The sequence below is a fragment of the Guillardia theta genome (genome assembly GCF_000315625.1).
Source record: "Guillardia theta CCMP2712 unplaced genomic scaffold GUITHscaffold_63, whole genome shotgun sequence".
NCBI classification, from domain to species: Eukaryota; class Cryptophyceae; order Pyrenomonadales; family Geminigeraceae; genus Guillardia; species Guillardia theta.
In genome coordinates this window covers 384235-404509 of record NW_005434611.1, presented here as the reverse complement: position 1 = coordinate 404509, position 20275 = coordinate 384235, and the positions used below count along the sequence as shown (strand labels likewise).

General features: G+C 56.4%; 4 protein-coding genes across 4 annotated transcripts; 3 read left to right on the top strand and 1 right to left on the bottom strand.

Annotated features, from left to right (window-relative positions):
* Nucleotides 1-2303: 2303 nt before the first annotated feature.
* GUITHDRAFT_113011 (hypothetical protein) lies at nucleotides 2304-6054 on the top strand (the record flags this gene model as incomplete). The annotated part of the gene is made up of 3 exons (XM_005827929.1): nucleotides 2304-2396; nucleotides 2510-5132; nucleotides 5186-6054. The coding sequence occupies 3 exons, from the start codon at nucleotides 2304-2306 to the stop codon at nucleotides 6052-6054; spliced, it is 3585 nt and encodes a 1194-aa protein (XP_005827986.1).
* A 2593-nt stretch (nucleotides 6055-8647) lies between these two features.
* GUITHDRAFT_164529 (hypothetical protein) lies at nucleotides 8648-13615 on the top strand (the record flags this gene model as incomplete). Its single annotated transcript, XM_005827928.1, has 29 exons — nucleotides 8648-8738; nucleotides 8796-8926; nucleotides 8974-9046; nucleotides 9103-9130; nucleotides 9181-9214; nucleotides 9258-9306; nucleotides 9353-9400; nucleotides 9446-9505; nucleotides 9555-9583; nucleotides 9628-9661; nucleotides 9710-9757; nucleotides 9825-9974; nucleotides 10020-10046; nucleotides 10091-10168; nucleotides 10221-10331; nucleotides 10484-10549; nucleotides 10596-10640; nucleotides 10935-10976; nucleotides 11041-11105; nucleotides 11146-11194; nucleotides 11772-12127; nucleotides 12477-12540; nucleotides 12708-12776; nucleotides 12922-12999; nucleotides 13099-13155; nucleotides 13201-13256; nucleotides 13299-13362; nucleotides 13406-13471; nucleotides 13541-13615. Exons 1-29 carry the CDS (start codon nucleotides 8658-8660, stop codon nucleotides 13613-13615), a joined length of 2133 nt encoding a protein of 710 aa, XP_005827985.1. The 5' UTR covers nucleotides 8648-8657.
* A 655-nt stretch (nucleotides 13616-14270) lies between these two features.
* On the bottom strand, nucleotides 14271-16876 carry GUITHDRAFT_113008 (hypothetical protein; the record flags this gene model as incomplete). Its single annotated transcript, XM_005827927.1, has 11 exons — nucleotides 14271-14289; nucleotides 14714-14794; nucleotides 14835-14959; nucleotides 15123-15204; nucleotides 15266-15371; nucleotides 15431-15477; nucleotides 15705-15772; nucleotides 16132-16172; nucleotides 16213-16366; nucleotides 16539-16697; nucleotides 16745-16876. 11 exons carry the CDS (start codon nucleotides 16874-16876, stop codon nucleotides 14271-14273), a joined length of 1014 nt encoding a protein of 337 aa, XP_005827984.1.
* A 497-nt stretch (nucleotides 16877-17373) lies between these two features.
* GUITHDRAFT_96172 (hypothetical protein) lies at nucleotides 17374-18718 on the top strand. The gene is made up of 4 exons (XM_005827926.1): nucleotides 17374-18195; nucleotides 18240-18296; nucleotides 18506-18532; nucleotides 18582-18718. The coding sequence occupies exons 1-4, from the start codon at nucleotides 17383-17385 to the stop codon at nucleotides 18609-18611; spliced, it is 927 nt and encodes a 308-aa protein (XP_005827983.1). The 5' UTR covers nucleotides 17374-17382; the 3' UTR covers nucleotides 18612-18718.
* The last annotated feature ends 1557 nt before the right edge of the window (nucleotides 18719-20275 follow it).

Genomic DNA, 20275 nt, shown 5'->3' with positions numbered 1-20275 from the left:
GAGAACGAGGATCCCCCACTGTATCGATGACGCTCTGAAGACCCAGCCTCCATTCAGCATCGACCGAATCGTCACGAGTCAAGGTTGTCATGCGCCGTGGGAAGCTTGGAGGATCGGCGTTTGCAGGTCTGGAGATGATGTGCAGCAACGGAGGGGTCGAGCTCGCGCTGACATCCATCACATTTCGTCGGACACTGGCAGATCGGCATGCCATGGAGATAGCAGTCGAGCATCTGAGCATAGCGGTGCGGGAAGGCCTTGAGGGGGTAGTAGCTCGAGACTCGCATCGGAGAGTGGCTCAGGTCACGCTCAGGAAAATGAGCGAAGATGGTAGACTGCAAGACCCTATCCTGCGACTTGAGCGAGTGTGTCCTGCGGCTGTGCAAGGTGAGGATATCACGCTGCTGATCGGTCAGCGCAGCGCGAGCATGCACATGGCGAGGGAAGACGCGCATGACAAGAGGGGTCACATTTCGCTGCGCAGGCGGCGGAATGAAGTGCTCATGAGACGAGTCGACGAGAGCGCGCAAACCAGGGATGTGTACCACAGATGCCGGGGGGCGGCCTGCGTCATCAGGCACAGCAGCCGGGGCAGGTGGGATCGCCGCGCCATCTGCAGCCGGTGCAGGAGCCCTCACACGACGGTAGAGGATCGCTCCAGCATTATGAACGAAGTCGTGCGCCTCAACGAAGAAGGTCGCCAGAGGATGCTTCTGGGCACGGAGAGATCTCGAGCAGTGAACGTCCAGGCTATGAGGAGAGGGCAAGGTCCGGGACATGGGCTGGTCAGAGTACCAAGCGAGGAAGCGAGCGATAGCCGTATAGTAAACAGCGGGGTGTAGACCCTCAGAGGGCGTGAACTCGTCCCCACCCCGACTATGCGGAAGCTCCCGCTTGAACCTCGCAAACTCTAGCAGGTCGGGATGCGCGGCGAGGTACTGCGAGGAAGGCCAGCGGTGGTATTTCTCAAGCGCCAGGTGGACAGAGAGGTCAAAGCGACGAATCTGTGATTGGACCCGCGGGAGAAACGGAGAAGACCCCTGGAGGAAGAAGCGCAGCTTCTGGAGATGGCTCGCCCTCACCAGCGTCTTGAACATGAAGCCATGCTGGACGAGCCCGAGCTTCGAGAGCTCTTCGTTGAGGGTAGAAACCTTCGCTCGGAGCTGACTAGCATGAAATCCATCCGTGCCGATAGGCAGGCCGCCAAGTGTAATCCCGCCAGTGACGACCTCGAAGTGAAGAAGTTGAGTCTTGAGACGGCGCTTAAGGCTCTTCTTCAGCTGCGAGAGATCAGGGTGTTGATGCCAGGAGGGGATGTAAACTTTCGACTCGCGAGGTTGAATCTCTAGCTTCAGATCAGCTAACATGTACTTCTTCATAGCGGACGTAGCTGCAACGGCATCCTCGAGTGGACCGACAAGCACGACGTTGTCAGCATAGGCCAAGACTCGAACAGAGGGAAAAAGCTCTGCGATATGGAGGAGCAGGGGGTGGATACTGTGGCAGAAAAATACGCTGGAGGGGACATCGCCCTGACAGACGCCCGAGGTACACTGAACGGAGGCTGACTGACTTTTGTGAAAGAGTCGAAGGTCAGCAGAGTCTCCATAGTAGCTGGAGAGGTAGGAGGCGAACAAACGGAGATGCTCGCAAGAGGGCAAGCTTGCGCCTTCAGTGATGCTCCCATCAAAGTAGTCGCGACTCGCACGTCCCTCGATTGCATCGAAGAGAGCCTGGCGGTCGAGGGAGTTGAAGGCGTTCTTTGCATCCAAACTCACCAGCACTGTGGGGTTGGCAACATCCTCATCATCACCGCGAGCGTGAAGGGGCAGGAGCGCTGACGCGGTTTGCGAGAACTTCAGACAGCCGTCTCGATCGAGTCCGAACTGAATCGCTCGAGGGTGAGACGAGAGGAAGTGCTGGTCAAGAAATGAGCGAATCCCTGCCAAAGCAAGCTTCGTCGCGAGTCGACGGTGTGCGGAACCGATGACAATTGGCCGGAGACCAGGTTTATCAGCTCCCTTGGAGAGGGGAATAAATCTGCCTCCTCGACGAATGGCTGACAGGGCAGGAATAAGAAGATCCGGCATTTGGCCAAGAAGGACCCCTTGGAGGATATGTTTGCAGTAGAGCTTCAAAGCTGCAGGATGACTAGAAAGGGGTGACAGGTGTTGCCGAATCCTCCACCCTTGGTCATCGGTCCCCGCAAAGGAGCTGTAGCGCTTGATCGCCTGGATCAGGCTAGTGGTGTCGAGGATGTCAGTCAAATCCACCTGCAGTACTGCAAGCGCTTGCTGGGTGAGATGATCCGCGGAAGCACTTCCAAAGGCAGGCGAGGCACCATCAGGGAACTTCTCTTGTGCTTCAGCAAGAAGATCAGCGAAAGATTCAGCCCTGTAGATGCCGGAGCTCAGTAGTGTCCGTACCGCCCGATGAAGGTCACCCGCAGTGAACTGATGAATCGCCAACTGTCGTTGGCGCTCGCTCGCAGAGGTGAGGGACAGCGTAGGTCGCGGCGGAGGAGCAGGCTCAGACTCCTGAGACGATTGGCCGGACTGCCGCTGCTCCCTTGGCCCGCGCGGTTGTGGTCGCTGCTGTTGCTGGTGTTGCTGCTGCTGCTGCTGCTGCTGCTGCTGCTGCTGCTGCTGCTGCTGCTGCTGCTGTTGCTGTTGCTGCTGCTGCGGGTGCTGCGGCTGCGGCTGCTGCTGCTGCGGTTGCTGTTGGTGGCGGTGGTGGTGCGGCTGCGGCTGCGGCTGCGGCTGCGGCTGCGGCTGCGGCTGCGGCGGCTGCGGATGTGGCTGCCGCCGCCGTTGCTGTTTCTGCCGTTGCCGCCGCCCTCGCGAGGGCTGCTGGGGCGGTTGCAGCTGCTCCGACTCCTGCAGCTGCTGCTGTGGGAGGGACGAGGGCTGCAGGTGCCGAGGTGACCGCCGAAGTTGCTGCCGCTGCTGCTGCTGCTGCTGCTGCTGCTGCTGCTGCTGCCGCCGCCGCCGCTGCTGCTGCTGCTGCTGCTGCTGCTGCTGCTGCTGCTGCTGCTGCTGCTGCTGCTGCTGCTGCTGCTGCTGCTGCTGCTGCTGCTGCTGCTGCTGCTGCTGCTGCTGCTGCTGCTGCTGCTGCTGCTGGGAGCATCACTGAAGGCGCAAGCTTGCCCTCTTGCGAGCATCTCCGTTTGTTCGCCTCCTACCTCTCCAGCTACTATGGAGCCTCTGCTGACCTTCGACTCTTTCACAAAAGTCAGTCAGCCTCCGTTCAGTGTACCTCGGGCGTCTGTCAGGGCGATGTCCCCTCCAGCGTATTTTTCTGCCACAGTATCCACCCCCTGCTCCTCCATATCGCAGAGCTTTTTCCCTCTGTTCGAGTCTTGGCCTATGCTGACAACGTCGTGCTTGTCGGTCCACTCGAGGATGCCGTTGCAGCTACGTCCGCTATGAAGAAGTACATGTTAGCTGATCTGAAGCTAGAGATTCAACCTCGCGAGTCGAAAGTTTACATCCCCTCCTGGCATCAACACCCTGATCTCTCGCAGCTGAAGAAGAGCCTTAAGCGCCGTCTCAAGACTCAACTTCTTCACTTCGAGGTCGTCACTGGCGGGATTACACTTGGCGGCCTGCCTATCGGCACGGATGGATTTCATGCTAGTCAGCTCCGAGCGAAGGTTTCTACCCTCAACGAAGAGCTCTCGAAGCTCGGGCTCGTCCAGCATGGCTTCATGTTCAAGACGCTGGTGAGGGCGAGCCATCTCCAGAAGCTGCGCTTCTTCCTCCAGGGGTCTTCTCCGTTTCTCCCGCGGGTCCAATCACAGATTCGTCGCTTTGACCTCTCTGTCCACCTGGCGCTAGAGAAATACCACCGCTGGCCTTCCTCGCAGTACCTCGCCGCGCATCCCGACCTGCTCGAGTTTGCGAGGTTCAAGCGGGAGCTTCCGCATAGTCGGGGAGGGGACGAGTTCACGCCCTCTGAGGGTCTACACCCCGCTGTTTACTATACGGCTATCGCTCGCTTCCTCGCTTGGTACTCTGACCAGCCCATGTCCCGGACCTTGCCCTCTCCTCATAGCCTGGACGTTCACTGCTCGAGATCTCTCCGTGCCCAGAAGCATCCTCTGGCGACCTTCTTCGTTGAGGCGCACGACTTCGTTCATAATGCTGGAGCGATCCTCTACCGTCGTGTCAAGGCTCCTGCACCGGCTGCAGATGGCGCGGCGATCCCACCTGCCCCGGCTGCTGTGCCTGATGACGCAGGCCGCCCCCCGGCATCTGTGGTACACATCCCTGGTTTGCGCGCTCTCGTCGACTCGTCTCATGAGCACTTCATTCCTCCCCCTGCGCAGCGAAATGTGACTCCTCTTGTAATGCGCGTCTTCCCTCGACATGTGCATGCTCGCGCTGCGCTGACCGATCAGCAGCGTGATATCCTCACCTTGCACAGCCGCAGGACACACTCGCTCAAGTCGCAGGATAGGGTCTTGCAGTCTACCATCTTCGCTCATTTTCCTGAGCGAGACCTGAGCCACTCTCCGATGCGAGTCTCGAGCTACTACCCCCTCAAGGCCTTCCCGCACCGCTATGCTCAGATGCTCGACTGCTATCTCCATGGCATGCCGATCTGCCAGTGTCCGACGGAATGTGATGGATGTCAGCGCGAGCTCGACCCCTCCGTTGCTGCACATCATCTCCAGACCTGCAAACGCCGATCCTCCAAGCTTCCCACGGCGCATGACAACCTTACTCGTACGATTCGGTCGATGCTGAACGAAGCTGGTCTTCAGAGCGTCATCGATACAGTGGGGGATCCTCGTTCTCGACGGCAGGTACCCTCCCATCCTCATGGCCGCAAGATGAAGGGCGATATCCACATCCCTGGAATCCGCGATCGAGGGTCCGAGCAGTACGAGGGCTTGATGGCGGACGTGACGTTGGTCCACCCTTACATTGGTAGCTCTGCCGACCTGACCAAGTGGGGGGAGGTCAACCTCGACGCCCTCCATGTTGCAGCGTCTGAGAAGATTCGCAAACATCGCGCTGCATATGCTATGACTACTCCTCCTCGAGCGTTCATCCCTCTTGCCATCTCTTTTCGGGCTTGTGTTTTGTGTGTGATTGTGCAGCTTCTCGCTGTGGACTGTGTACCTGCCGGTTCAGCTTGTTCCTGCTTTGTTTTGCTTGAGGCACTTTTTATCTTCTGCCAGTAAATCCTATATATGTTGCAGCGTCTGAGAAGATTCGCAAACATCGCGCTGCATATGCCATGACTACTCCTCCTCGAGCGTTCATCCCTCTTGCCATCTCGACGGACGGTACCCTGCATCCTGACACCCTCCGCTTCATCTGGTATTTGGCGGACATCATTGCTCAGCGCTCGATGCCTCTTGAGGATGCGGCGTTTGGTCGGCACTTCGTGCCTGATGACGGCCCTGCTGCTGAGGTCTTGGCTCGCAAACGCGCCGCCACCTATCAGCGCCTCACCATGCAGCTGACGCTGGAGGCGCTCTTGTCTGGTGCGAGGCGCATGACGCCCTTGCGGGCGCAAGCACTTCTCGAGCCAGAGGACAGCTCCTCCTCGGACTTTGTCGAGTCGCCCGAGGGGGAGTCTTCGCCGGAGGTCTCCGACTCCGATGGGGGAAACCCTTCGAGTGGCCCCGACGATCGGCGCGGAGCTGGCGAAGCGTCTCCGTCCCTCACTGTGACGTCGGGTGCCTCCGGAGAGCTCGACACCACTGGGGTGCTTGCTGCTGGTCCGAGCTCGCCTGCTTCCTCCCCGGCATCGGTCGCCGGGTCACGCCGGTCCTTGGGCATTGCCGCGGCGTCGCCGCCGTCACGGGCGGCTACCACTGACTTGGCTACCGCTGACTCGGAGGCTAGCGAGGAGGACTACCTCGAGCGGTACCGTGTTCATGTGTCCAGCCTCCCTCCGTCCGCTGCCCCAGGCGGACCCCCGGGCAACGCCGGCTCCTTGTCGGCGGCTGCCCTTTCTCCGTCCGCGGCCGCCCGCTTTGTGGCGGCAGCGGACGTCTCGACTGACAGTGGTCAGTCGGCTGCCTCCGGGTATCGCGTGTAAGGGATTTTAGGCTTCGCGCTTGGGCTGGCGCTGCCGCGTCTGCCGGGTGCCAGCAGTGCTGGTTCTTTTCGGGCTTGTGTTTTGTGTGTGATAGTGCAGCTTCTCGCTGTGCGCTGTGTGCCAGGAGGTTTAGCTTGTTCCTGCTTTGTTTTGCTTGAGGCACTTTTTACCTTCTGCCAGTAAAAGCGCGAAGCCGCGCAGACAAGCAGCCTAAGGGTCAAGCAATCAAGCAACAAGCAGCACCGGGAGCATGCAGGAGGAATAAAATCCCTTAGACGCGATACCCGGAGGCAGCCGACTGACCACTGTCAGTCGAGATCGGACGTCCGCAGCAGTGCTGGTTCTTTTCGGGCTTGTGTTTTGTGTGTGATTGTGCAGCTTCTCGCTGTGCGCTGTGTGCCAGGAGGTTTAGCTTGTTCCTTCTTTGTTTTGCTTGAGGCACTTTTTACCTTCTGCCAGTAAATCCATCATGGGCTTCCAGACGCGGCAGCGCCAGCCCAAGCGCGAAGCCGCGCAGACAAGCAGCCTAAGGGTCAAGCAATCAAGCAACAAGCAGCAGGAGCAAGCAGGAGGAATAAAATCCCTTAGACGCGATACCCGGAGGCAGCCGACTGACCACTGTCAGTCGAGACGTCCGCTGCCGCCACAAAGCGGGCGGCCGCGGACGGAGAAAGGGCAGCCGCCGACAAGGAGCGGCGGCGTTGCCCGGGGGTCGGCGCCTGGGGCAGCGGACGGAGGGAGGCTGGACACAAGAGCCAGCAGTGCTGGTTCTTTTCGGGCTTGTGTTTTGTGTGTGTTTGTGCAGCTTCTCGCTGTGCGCTGTGTGCAAGCAGGTTTAGCTTGTTCCTGCTTTGTTTTGCTTGAGGCACTTTTTACCTTCTGCCAGTAAATCCGTCTCCCACGGTTCAGCTTGTTCCTGCTTTGTTTTGCTTGAGGCACTTTTTTACCTTCTGCCAGTAAATCCTATATAATCTTTTGCTTGAGGCACTTTTTACCTTCTGCGAGTAAAACTCACATGACTCAGGCTTCGATGTTTACTCGCAGAAGGTAAAAAGTGCCTTAAGCAAAACAAAGCAGGAACAAGCTAAACCTGCATGGTGTTAAACTCTATTCCGCTGGTGTTAGCTTGTTCATGCTTTCTTTTGCTTGAGGCACTTTTTCCCTTATGCGAGTAAAACTCCTCATAGCTGGTGCTTTCGTTTGCTTGAGGCACAAGTTTTACCTTCTGCGAGTAAACATTCAGCAGCCGCATGCACACAGCGCACAGCGAGAAGCTAAGCGGCACAAACACACACAAAAATACAAGACCAAAAGTAACCAGCACTGCTGGCAACTGTCAGCAGACCCGCCGCCGAAGAGAGCCTGGCCGGGCGGTCGAGGGAGTTGAAGGCGTTCTTTGCATCCAAACTCACCAGCACTGTGGGGTTCGCGACGTCCTCCTCATCACCGCGAGCTCGTCCTCGGGTTGCCACTTTGTCGAGGCAGGAGCGCAGACGCCGGGTTGAAGTGCTGGTCAAGAAATGAGCGAATCGCTGCCAAAGCAAGCTTCGTCGCGAGTCGACGGTGTGCGGACCCGATAACGGTGGGCCGGAGACCAGGTTTATGAGCTCCCTTGGAGAGGACCCCTTGGAGAGGACCCGGGCCTTGGAGTATGTGTTTGCAGTAGAGCTTGAAAGCTGCAGGATTACTAGAGAGGGGTAGAGAAGATTTACTGGCAGAAGGTAAAAAGTGCCTCAAGCAAAACAAGCAGGAACAAGGGAGCTGTAGCGCTTGATCACGGCGCCTGGATCAGGCTAGTGGTGTCGACTGGTCACTCCGAGTTTCAAACTTCCGAAATGTTTCCAGCTGGGAGAGTACTATATAAAATGCTTAAATAAAATACTACCGGGGACTATCAGTTAACTTTGAGTAATCTTATCGGACCCGTCGAAGGCTGAGAGTCGAAGGCCGGGCCGGCCCGGGCCGGCCCGGGCCGGCCCGGCGGCCGCGGGCGTTTTCCGAGTTTCGCTGCCACAATCTTTCTTTTAGTCTCTTGCCGAGGCGGACTCATGCTTTTCCTTTCCTGCCTACTAGGCTAGCTCGCTCCTTGCTTGTCTCCACTTAACTAAAAGATCAAGGAGAAAGATGAACGAGCGAAATGGAAGGCAGGGAAAAGAAAACTCTCATCTGTTGTAGACATACCTCTCATCTATCATCTATCATCTATCATCTGTTCTAGACACACCTCTCATCTCTCATCTATCATCTATCATCTGTTGTAGACATACCTCTCATCTATCATCTATCATCTATCATCTGTTCTAGACACACCTCTCATTTCTCATCTATCATCTATCATCTGTTGTAGACACACCTCTCATCTATCATCTATCATCTATCATCTGTTCTAGACACACCTCTCATCTATCATCTATCATCTATCATCTGTTGTAGACACACCTCTCATTTCTCATCTATCATCTATCATCTGTTCTAGACACACCTCTCATTTCTCATTTCTCATCTATCATCTGTTGTAGACACACCTCTCATCGCCTCGGCTTGTCTTCGCTTTGTCAGCTCCAGCTCTTTGCCAGTGGGTTGGCACCGACTTGAAAGTAGCGATGGCTGAGATCCCGGGAGTAGAGACGGTGCTTGAGTGCTTCGTGACTGACAAGATCAAGATAGATGAGGCAGCCTTCAAGGCAAGTCATCCTCTCGCTGTTCGACTCGCTTCCTCACTGCTCTCCCTCCTTCATCAGGTTTGGATTCGCGGGCATACAGCAGCTGAAGCAGCTCGATACAAAGAGGCCTTCTTGAAGAACATCCTGACCAACATGAACATAGTGGACCCGCATGACTCGCGCATCAACGTTGCTCGACGGATCAACAGGTAGTCGATGACAAGTGTCGTTGACTAGTTCGCTCACGCTCGAGCAGGCAGGAATGCAATGAGCAATTCCAGCTTTACGAGTGGCTGACTCCGATGCTCAACTCTCCTCCTCTCTTCCAGGTACAGACAGATCTAGGTCTGCGGTCTCCTCTGTGTTGATCACCTCTTGCTTCTAGACGCAATCCTTGTACACCTTGTACCCAGGCAACCTTACGGTCGCTGATCCCCCGCGAGTGGCTGACTCAGATGCTCAGGGGACGTGACGTTCATGATACAAGAGTACTACAGGTGCCGCGAGTCATAGCGCTTCCTTGTCCTGACTTGCTTCCAGCTTTGACGAAACTGTGATGAGAGAGTTGCTGGGAAAGGCTCTGAGCAAGGCAGGGGAGCAATCTCACCAGGGTCGAGCTGAAGCATACTTGCCAGGGAGACGGCAGGGAAGTGGAGGACAACTCGGAGATGTTGAGAGTGCAGGTAAGGCAGAGGGAGGAGGAGGCGATGGAGATGATAGTCGAGGAGGTTCGGTCGGTGAGGAGACAATTCAACAATACCAAAAGAATCATGAAACACGTGGAGACGGTGAGTTGCGGGTGGAGGGTTGAAGTCGGGATGTCACGAGGTGGTGTAGGAGATTCAAGCTGTGAGGGCGTCAGGGAGGTGATGGAGGGCATGGCTGCGCTTGCTTGTGAGATGCTCTTAAGGTTACTCACCAAGACCATCCTGGAGATGATTCAGGTGGTTTCTGCTTGAAAGCTCCGTCAACCCTCACACCAGCTGCTTCAGGAGGATTTTTGCCTTCCCATGGAACTTGCTTCACAGTACCTTCACATGGTATCCATCTATCTCAAGCTGTAGGAGCTCAAGTGACCGCCTTCAGATCTTCTTATGTTTCAACAAGATCGAGACGTTCAAGTCGCGTCTGAACCTCCTTGACTTCAAGTTCAACAACTTGTCATCTTCTTCTGCCTTGGTTGACTTGCGGGCATGCAGCGAGTGGAACTCTCTCTCGGGGGTTGTGATGGCGATGTGGGGGAGCGAGAAGTCGCTGGTGGGCCTTCACGTCGCTTGACTAGCTCGCTGACGTCTGTGTCAGGAGCTGGACCTTCACTTCACCGACCAGGTGGGGAGTCGATGAAGAGCCTCCTGCTGATGCCCAGCTGGCAGATGCGACAAGCCAAGGAGGCTCTGCTGGACAAGGAGACGTTCTCGGACATTAGGAAGCACATCCTCTCCTCCTTCAAGGTTTTCCTGTCCTCCTCCTGCTCCTCCCCTCCAAGTTACGGTCATGTGCCAGAGCACTATCGCAGACTTGGATGGCGCCTGGTCAGGCGGAGGGGGAGGAGGAAGCATCCATCTCGGGACCGGCACCGGGTCTCATCACATGCAGACGACCAGAAAGATGATGGTGAGAGGAGATGCTGCGGGGAAAGAGAGGAGATGAGAGAAGGAGATGAGAGAAGGAGAGGAGAGAAGGAGAGGGAGGCTGACGAGGTGAGGACGGGGATGGGAGGATTGGTGGGGAGCAGCTGGAGAAAGTTGTGAGGTGTGAGGGCATAGGCTGCGTTGGAGTCCAACTTCAACAGCATCATGAAGGCGATCGCTCAGATCGGCTCTGGTCTGCAAGTGAGTGCGGCTACCTCCTTGACCCTCGACGTGATCAAGTGTCCAGGAATGGCGAGAAGTTCGCGATCTTTTCGTGGACCTCAACGACAAGGCTCGCTCCTCCTCCCCCTCCCCCACCCTCTTCTCCTCCTCCCTCCCCCCTCCTCCTCTCTTTCTCCTCCTCTCCCCGACCTCTGTTCTTCCTCTCTTTCCCCTCAACCTTCTCCTTCTCGCTCCTTCTCGTCCCCCTCCCCTTCTCCTCCTCGTCCCCCTCCTCCGGTTCCCCTCCCGTGTCCTCCTCCTTCCCCCTTCCCCCCTTTTGCCTCCCTCGCTCCTCCTCCTCTTCCTTCCTCCTCCTCCTTGCCCTCGCTCCTCCTTCTGGTATCGCTGACTCATAAGCTTGCAGGTCCTGCAACCCCTCGACCAAGCAGATATGTCTCTCGAACAAGTCAGTGAATTGGGAGGAGGAGGAGGAGGAGGAGGAGTGGAGGTCGTTGACAGCGTGCGGTCAGGTGATGATTCTATTTAGCTCGATGGACAAGGCTTTGTCTGTCTCCAAGAAGAAGCAGCTCCCCATGTGACGTGCCTCTCCTTCTTCTCTCCCTCACTGCTTCCAGGTGGGCGGCCGCATGGCGCAAGTGCGTGGAGGCGATCAAGATGTTGACGGTGACCATGTACCCCAAGCTGTATGGCAGACACGCGTAGAAATAATGAAACAACCTTGCACCTCTTCCCTCCTCCCCTCCCACTCTTTGAATCTCCTCGCTCCCTCCCTCCCCTCCGCCTCCCTCCCCTCCCTCCCTCCCTCCGCCTCCCTCCCCTCCCTCCGCCTCCCTCCCTCCCTCCCTCCCTCCGCCTCCCTCCCCTCCCTCCCTCCCTCCCTCCCTCCCTCCCTCCCTCCCTCGCTGCTTCCCTCCCTCCCTGCCTCCCCCCTCACTCGCTGCTGCTATATTCTGCCGTCCATTACCCGCCTTGTTCACCCGCCTCTTTTTCCTCCCCCATTTCGCCCTCCCCCCTCCTCGCCCACCTCGCACCCGCTGCTGTCGTCGCCTGCCCCCGCCCTTCCCCCCACTGCCCCAGCGCAGCCGCAGTCGTTAGACTCCCTCCTCCTCCCTCTCCCTCCCACCTCTTCCATCCCTCCCACTCCCCCGCTACCTGTCGCTGCTTGCGCTTTCCGTCCACCTGCTGCATGTCAGCTTGCAGTGGTGTCATGTGAGGTTGATCGACCGACTCACTCGAGGAGGAAGCGCAACAACAACTAGGCGAGCGATCAGAGCGAGAGAGGAGCAACAACAAGAACAAGAACAAGAACAAGAACAAGAAGAACAAGAACAAGAAGAAGGAGAAGAACAAGAAGAACAAGGAAAAGGCTGAGAAGACGATGCGACCGAGAGATCGCAACAGTCAGTTCACCAGGAGACAGCAGGGTAACCTCGAGCTCGAGCCATTGCTTTCCTTCCTCATGTTTGCCGCAGCTGTGTACATCATTGTGGGGTACTTGTTTCCTCTGACCGGCAGCATTCTCGGAGTTGTCTTCATCGCGATCCATGGAACAAAGTTTGGTCCGAACTCAGTTCCTGTTAGTGCGGGAGGGCATACGTAAGAGTGTATGATGTGATTTACTACATATCACATTACATCGCATGCACATTATCGCATCTCATCTCATCTCACATAATCACTGCTATCACTGCTATCACTGCTATCCCATATCTCACCTGCTTGCTATCTCATCTCTTCTTATTTCTCTCTTGATTCTCGGGAATATCCATTCTCTCCTCACCCACGACCTCATGTCATTGCGTTTCCTCTTCACCGATTCTCTGCTCCCCCTCGACCTCTTCCTCCTGCCTCTTTCCTTCCTCGATCGCTTCCCTCCTCCCTCCCTCCTCCTCATCCTCTCTCCCATTCTTTTACTTCTCCACTCATTTTTCTCCCGCTGCTTCAGAGTTTTGCTGGACGGACCGCCGGAGTACTACCTCATCAGTTTTTGGCTGCTAACATGCCTCCAGGTATCCCTCGTCCTCCTCCTCTTCTCCTCCTCTTCTCCGCCTCCTCTTCTCCTCCTCCTCTCCTCCTCCTCCTCTCCTCCTCCTCTCCTCCTCTCCTCTCCTCTCCTCCTCTTCCCCTTTCTTGACCTTGTCCCTCTCGTGTTTCTCGTCTTATCGAGCTGCATCAGATTGTTCTGCTGCTGTCAAACATAATTGGACCTTGTAGCTGCGACAAGAGGCTTCATTTCTCCTTCCAGGTCGCTACTCTCCTGTCCTGTCCTGTCCTGTCCTGTCCTGTCCTGTCCTGTCCTGTCCTGTCCTGTCCTGTCCTATCCTGTCCTGTCCTGTCCTGTCCTGTCCTGTCCTGTCCTCTCTTCTCCTCTTCTCTCATGCTCAGTGAAGGCCTTCGGCATCGTCACGGACTTTATCTACCTGGTGATGGTCAACACCTCTGTAGACAAGTGGCCGCCAGGAGCCAAGGTCAGATCTCCTCCTCCTCCTCGACCACCTCCTGTTCCCTCCACCTCCCTGCTTTCCTTCTTCTGCTCTCCTGATTTTGGGGGTTGACGGTACCTGCAGGTTCAGAGTCCCAGGATCTACTTCAACGCTTCCTCGCTCCTGATGCTCACCGGCCAGGTTCTCTCATCCGCTGTCTCCCCTCCCCTCTCACCCTCACCGCAGGTCGTGCTCGCCTGGGGCGCTTACCGGCTGTCGGGGTGCGGGTGCGAGAGGAAGAGGTCAGGGCCGAGGCGTGTGGGCAGGAGGTGAAGGCTGTGTAGGACTAGCGAGGAGGTGTACCTGCGGGAACGAGCGCGACGACTCGCTCACTTCGGTCCTGTCTGGGTGAGCGACGAGATGCGCTGGCACGGCTGAGGTGGAGGAACAGGCAAAGCTGCCACAGGAGCAGACGAGAAGTGTGCACGTGGACTACGAAGACGAGGAGCTGATGACGGTGAGGAGGAGGAGGAGGAGGAGGAGGAGGAGGAGGAGAGACGAGCAAGTGAGCCCCCCCTAACCGCAGGACGAAGAAGTTGCGGAAGAGGTGGTGGACGAGCTGGTCGCCTTGTACCCCAACACCGTCATGGCTGAGATGTGAAGAGCTCGCGGGGTCTGAGGGGTCTGAGGGGAGTGACCTCGCGATCAGGTTGCAACTCACAGGAAAGATTCACTTCGACAGCATCCCAGACAAGTCAGGTGAGCTTGTGTTAGTTGAAGCTCTTGTGCTTATGAAAGCTTGGTTCTCTGTTTTGTCTTGATTGTTTTCTTGTATCAGACAATGAGATCGAAGAAGCCCAAAGCTTGTTTGCGAATCGAGTATTTCCTCTCTTCCTCTCCTCCCCTCACCCGCTCTCGTTCTGCTCTCTTCCCTCCCTCTCACCCCGTCTCCTCCGCTCCCTCCTCTTCTCCCTCCCCTCCCTTTTTCTTCATCTGCTCCTCTTCCATTCACGGATGGCGTAGGAGCGAGCAAGCGATTCCCCCAACTTATCCGCGCAGCTCCCGCCGAACCTTTCCAACTGAAATGAGACGGACAGCAGCTCACGTATCTCTTCTCCTCGTCCATGAACAGAAGAGGTCATGTGGAACAGACTCATCGCATCCTCTCGTGTCCTTCTCTTCTCCTTGCCTTCATCACAACTCCATCGTCCGGGACGATGAGGGCGGGGGGGAGGGCGGAGGCGGAGGCGGAGGCGGAGGGGGAGGGGGGGAGGCAGGAGGCTTTTCCTTGTTTGCATCCCTGCGCTGTTTGCTTCTCAATCGTCGATCTGTGGCCTTTTGAAGTTGTCAGAGTCAGAAGAGAAGCGCAAGGGGGGGAGAGGAGAAGGAGGGGAGAGGAGAAGAGGGGAGAGGAGAAGGAGGAGAGGGGAGGAGTCAGGGCACATATGCTGGACTTACTTGAGCGAACAAAACTTCGAGCCCTGCCTTATCTTCATCCGGGCAATGTCGCTGGGAGGATGGTGAGAGAAGGGGAACAACAGGAGGAGGAGGAGCAGGAGGAGGAGCAGGAGGAGGAGGAGGAGGAGGAGCAGAAGGAGGAGCAGGAGGAGGCATCTCGGGGTACCAGAGCCTCGTAGTAGGAGGCTTGAACGTCTCTAAAGGCCTTGGAGGAGAGATGAGAGTCACTGCACGCTCGTCAGACGGAAGGAGGGAGACAGAGACAGGAGGGGGAGGGGAGCGGAGGGAACGGAGGTCGTACCGGGTGAGGGAGGACGCAGCTCGCACGAGCTCGAGGTGGCGGAGGCAGGAGTAGAGGTAGGGCCACTGGTGATGCGCTCGTCTGATCGGGTAAGGAGCGTCAGGGAGGAAGAGGGGGGAACCTGGGCATGAGGAGCTTGATGGTCTTTCTCAAGTACTTGACGGCTCTCCCTCCGTCTCGCTGCAGCCGGTAATGTTGACCGATGTAAAAGACAGCGTCTGCTCGAGGAGGATCAAGATCCCAAGCCTGAAGGCAACCGACATCAATGCGTTACCTCTTCCTCCTCCACCACCACCTCCTCCTTCCTCCCTCCTCCTCCTCCTCCTCCTTCCGTCTTCCTTCGGCTCCCTCCTTCCTCCCTCCCTCCTTCGCCTTCTTTCTTCCTCCACGCTATTGCGTTCGATCTCACCTTGTGCCAATACTTCAGTGCGCAATCAAAATCGAACAAGTATCTTTCGCAGATCTCTGCAGTCTTTAGCATCGCCCAGTATCTCCATAGAAAACTCAGTTGCTTTCCTTCTCATACAATACTTTACTTCTCCTTCTCCTCACCTTTCCTCGTCAAGGTTCTGTCCAGGACCGAAGCCTGGAAGTTCTGCAGTATCCCAACTTACAAGAAGCGAGATGAGGCGCTTCTCTACCAATCCTTGACCGCCACCTGTCCAGCTCTCACAATCAGCTTCCTCACTTTCCTCTTCCTCCTCCTCTCTGCCCAACCCACTTGTAGTAGTACAATGACTGACGCACATGCCAAGCTCCCGGCCCTGCGCGGGGATGAGTCACCTTGAGAGCTCTAGAGCGACAGACCAGGAGGGTTGCTGCGGAGGTCCTTGACGGGGTCGCGTCCTGCTGGAGGATCACTAGGGGAGGGAGGGAGGAGGGCAGTCGCCTATCAGGTTCAGGTGCTCCTTCCCCAGGTAGTGGATCGTCCTCGCGTCTCCCGGCAGCTCCTGCAGGTCGAGAGCGGCGTGAGCTGAGGGTTGACAGCGACCGAACAAAAACCTCCAGGTCCTTGAGCAGCCACTCGATGTATCGCCCTGACTTGTTCCCCGCTCTGTCCTGCACCTGACGTCACTACCCTTGACAAGCTGCTGCTCTCGCCTGATAGCCGTCGGCAAACTCTTGAACAGTGAAGCTGATTTGCCTCTGCATCTTCATCATCTCCGCAGTCGCATCATTCATGTCACCTGATATTGCTGCTGATTTGGAAGCGCTGGAACAAGAAGAATCTGTTGAGTCATTGAGATGCTCCCCGACCTCTTCACTACCACCATCATCATGCTCATGATCATCACCACCATTACCACATCGTCATCGTCATCGTCATCATCATCGTCATCGTCATCATCATCATCATCATCATCTCATCATCATCTTGGGAGGAGCAGCACTTGATGGGTTCGTCGAGCTACTCGCACCCCTGGGATGTTCCTGTAGATCCAGTCGATGGCTCTCGTGCCTACATGCGGTTAGAACCTGCTTGTCCCAGCCTCTCCCACCCGCTCCGTCAGCCTCTAGGATGGAGAAGCTCAGCTTGGAGCAGGAGGAGTCGAGCTGGGCCTTGTCGAGGGTCTGAGGGAGAGGAGTGAAGTCAGCGTCTGCGAGGATCCCGTGCGTTGCTTGAGGAAAGGTCTTGAGCCCGTGCTCCACCAGCTGGGCGGCAGGTCAATCGCGCCAGAGGAGGAGGGAGCATGCCTTGGTCCAGGTAGGGCCCATGCCATCGAAGTCGACGACAATGAGCTCACCAGGAACGTGACTAAGATGGTGGTGGACGATGACGTCGCTGCGGTCCGTGTTGTTCTTGTCTGTGTTCAAGTCAGCTCACCCTCACGTAGCGGAGGAGAGCATCGGTTGCACCTATCCCGATCACCCAGAAGTCGATGATGGGAGCCCATAGAGGAAGCGATCGCTGTAGGTGAAACTCTTCGTTCTTGATCAGCATCGTCAGCAAGAGAGTCCCCGATGCCCTCTGATTTCCTGCTCCCTTGTCAAGCATGCGTCAGCTTCAGTCGTATCTGCAGGCCCCGCCACCTTCGCTTCCTCTGCCATGGCCAGCGCATCTTGTTCGGCCCATGATCTCGTCAGCTCAGTCACGTCGCCGCCATGACCTCGCGGCCCCGCCATGAGCAGCAGCAGCAGCACCAGCACCCTCGTCGCTGCCATGACCAAGCTTGTCAAACAAATCAAAATCTTCGTAGGACAATGTCCACCTTTGCATCCGGAGGCAAGTTGAGGTCATGTGACTTTACGGCATGTGATATGTCACGTGGTCTGTTGCAGGGCACGTGACGCTTGAATGTCGGGAATGAAGGAGAGAGGGGGAGGAGGAGGAGGGAGGAGGAGGATCAGAGAGTGATGAAAGCGTGTGAACATACAGACAGCACCAGAATATGAAGCACGTGTATGCTATATCATGGGAGAAGAGGACGAAGAAATAAGAGGCCAGGAACAGACATGTCAGTGTTGAGGAATGAAAAGCAAAGTCAAAGGGGGCAAGGCCACAGCCAAGCAGACATGCTATGTTGTCTTGCGAAAGAGGGAAGGTATGAAATGTCCTAAGAAGAACAGAGAGTAAGCATGACAGCGAAGGTGATAGGAGCGGAGCAGGCTCAAAGTTCATCTGTTGAAGTTGGGGTTCGAACTTACGCTCCACCGTTCACAGGCTGGACATGCGGTCCTGCACGCCTCTCGCCATCTTCCTATTCGGTGCCCTCGCGTCTGAATTTCCATGTGCGCTCGGGTTTCTTCCTTCAGCTCCTCTCAGAGCCCATCATGGTAGAGTAGCTCGCTCTCATAGCATGAAGGCGACGGGTCTCAAGGCGAAGCTTGAGGCCGTGTTCTTCGACTGCGACGGAGTGCTGGCAGACACAGAGAGAGACGGTCATCGCATCGCCTTTAACTTGGCCTTCGAAGAAGCGGGTCTCAAGAATGGCGACAAGCTCATGCAATGGGATGAAGAGCTGTACGGCAAGCTGGTGGAGATCGGAGGAGGAAAGGAGAGGATGATGGGATACTGGGAGTCGATCGGCTTCCAGGAGGGGAACTGGGAGTTGGCCAAGATGCTGCACGAGAGGAAGACGCAGATCTTCAAGGAGCTCATCGCGGCAGGTAAGATTCCCCTTCGCCCTGGTGTGACGCGCATCGTCGACGAGGCGCTGGCTGCGGGGGTGTACATCGGGGTTTGCTCGACCTCCAACGAGAAGGCTGTGCAGCAGATCGTCGACATGATGGGCCCTGACCGCGCCAAGGAGATCTCTATCTTCGCTGGCGACTGCGTCCCACGCAAGAAGCCTTCTCCGGACATCTACAACCTTGCCAAGAACTTCTTCCGCGTGCGACCCGAGGACAGTGTGGTGATCGAGGACAGCAGGATTGGGCTTGAGGCTGCCAAGGCTGCCGACATGTCCTGCCTCATCACCAAGTCGACCTACACGCGCAATGAAGATTTCTCGGAAGCTGACATGGTCGTCGACGACCTCGACGTGAGTGGAGAGGACGAGCGAGCGACGAGTGACTCAAATGGCAGGCTGGAAAGATTGATCTTGATAGGCTTGAAGGTCTCGCGATCTCAACCGCTTGGGAGGTCTGAAAAATTATCTCCTTCTCCTCTCTTCATTCTCTCGCTCCTCTCCTTCCCCCACTGATCTTCTTCTCCTGCTCATCTCGCCTTCTCATCGTCAGGCTTGAAGTTGCATTCCTCGCTTCCTGTCTATCACATCACTAGGCTCTCATCACCACTTGCTGCCTCTCCCTCATGTTCTTTCTCTTCCATTCCTGATTCACATGACGCAGGACTGGGGCATCGACCGCGACGTGTTTGTAAGTTGTGGGCAGGAAGACAGCATGACGCTAATCGCTGGCTCTACAGAACGCTGGTGTCGGTCGTGGACGATGGTGAAGATTTCTCCCTCTTGCTCCTCGCAGTACTGGAGGTCAAGTCAGCTGCTGCTGCCTCGTCCTGCTCACTCACCGGATGGGATAAAGTTTATCGAACGCCTCCGTGAGCGTTTGCTTCCAGTCTCGCGTCCTTGTGAATTCCACCAGCACATGGAAGACGACGTTGATGTTGAGAACGTGTCCGCGGCCCTAGGAGGAGGTCAGACAAGGAAGAAGGAGGGCAAGGAGGGAGAGGTCGAGAAGCGAAGGGAAAGAGAAGAGAGGGAAGGACAGTCACAGCACCTGCACATCTCGCGAGACATACTCGTTGATAGGCAGCCGGGCTGATCGAATGACTTCATCTCCAGCTCGCTTCACCTCTCCGCTCGCTGTGGCTTGCTTCTCCCACTTCGTCAGCGACATGCCTTTCTGCACCGTTCGATCCACGATCCCCCCGATGACGTAGATCTGCGATAAAGCGTGAGGTGCTAGGGTGAAAGGAAGTCAAGCGAGAGCGGCAGGACGAGGACGAGGAGGTGGCGGTGGTGGTTTTGGAAGAGGAAGAGAGAGGTAGGTTGAGCGCTGACCTTGCCCGGCTCAATGGTTTCAAGGACGTTAGGGGAGTCCGGAGAGAGGAAGATGAGGTCCTGCAGGCGATCTTTGAAGACAGTTCGGATGTCCTGAGGTCCAGTGAGAAAGAAGAGGAGACGAGAAGCTTCGAGGGAGGGAGGGAGGGAGGGAGGGAGGGAAGGTTCCAGGCTCCGTCCCTCCGTCCCTCCCTTCCTCCCTCCCTCCGAGGAGGAGGAGGAGGAGAGTGATTCTTAAACTTCCAACCTCTTGATGTCGGTGAATGATCCATTTGTCGCTGCCTCGCTTGGAGAGATGCTGTTGCACCTCAGCTGTGCTGCAGTTTCAGCGAAATGACGTGGCGATGCGAGGGAGAGAAGGAGGAGAAGGAGCAGGAGGAGGAGGAGGAGGAGGAGGCAACCAGTGTATGAGGTGAGGTGGAAGCTGGGAGGCTTCTCATAGTCCTTCATGTAGCTGTAGCAGTAGCAGAGCTGCTTTGAAAGGCTCGAACGTCCTCTACCGCTACAAGTCAAGCACAGCTCCTTCTCTTCCTCCTCTCCCCTCCCCAGCCACCTCCCTTGCACCCCTCCCTTCATGCTCCTCACCTATCGTAATCTCCCTCCCCGAAGGAAAGGTCCACCGCAATGGTCAGCTCCTCATTGTGTAGCGCATTCTCTAACTTGGTTCTGTATCATCTTGTATCACTTCCTCTCCCTCGCGGCAGTTTCTACACCTGATTTGATCCTTCTCCTTCTCCTTCTCCTTCTCCCGGTTTTCTCTCCACTGGTCCCTACACTTCAGATCAGCCACTCCTCCTCCTCCTCCTCCTCCTCCTCCTCCTCCTCCTCCTCCTCCTCCTCATCGTCATCATTGTCACCAAGATTGTCACCACCAGCAGCATTATCAACATAATGATGATTATCTCAATCATTTCCATCCTAATTTCCATCGTTGTCGGTGTCGTCGTAGTTGTCATCGTCGTCGTCACCACCACCAGCACATCACCATTGTCACCATCGTCATCATCAACACTATGATCATCATCACCACCACCAGCACCATCGTCACCATCGTCGTCGTCGTCATCATCATCATCATCATCATCATCATCACCATCGT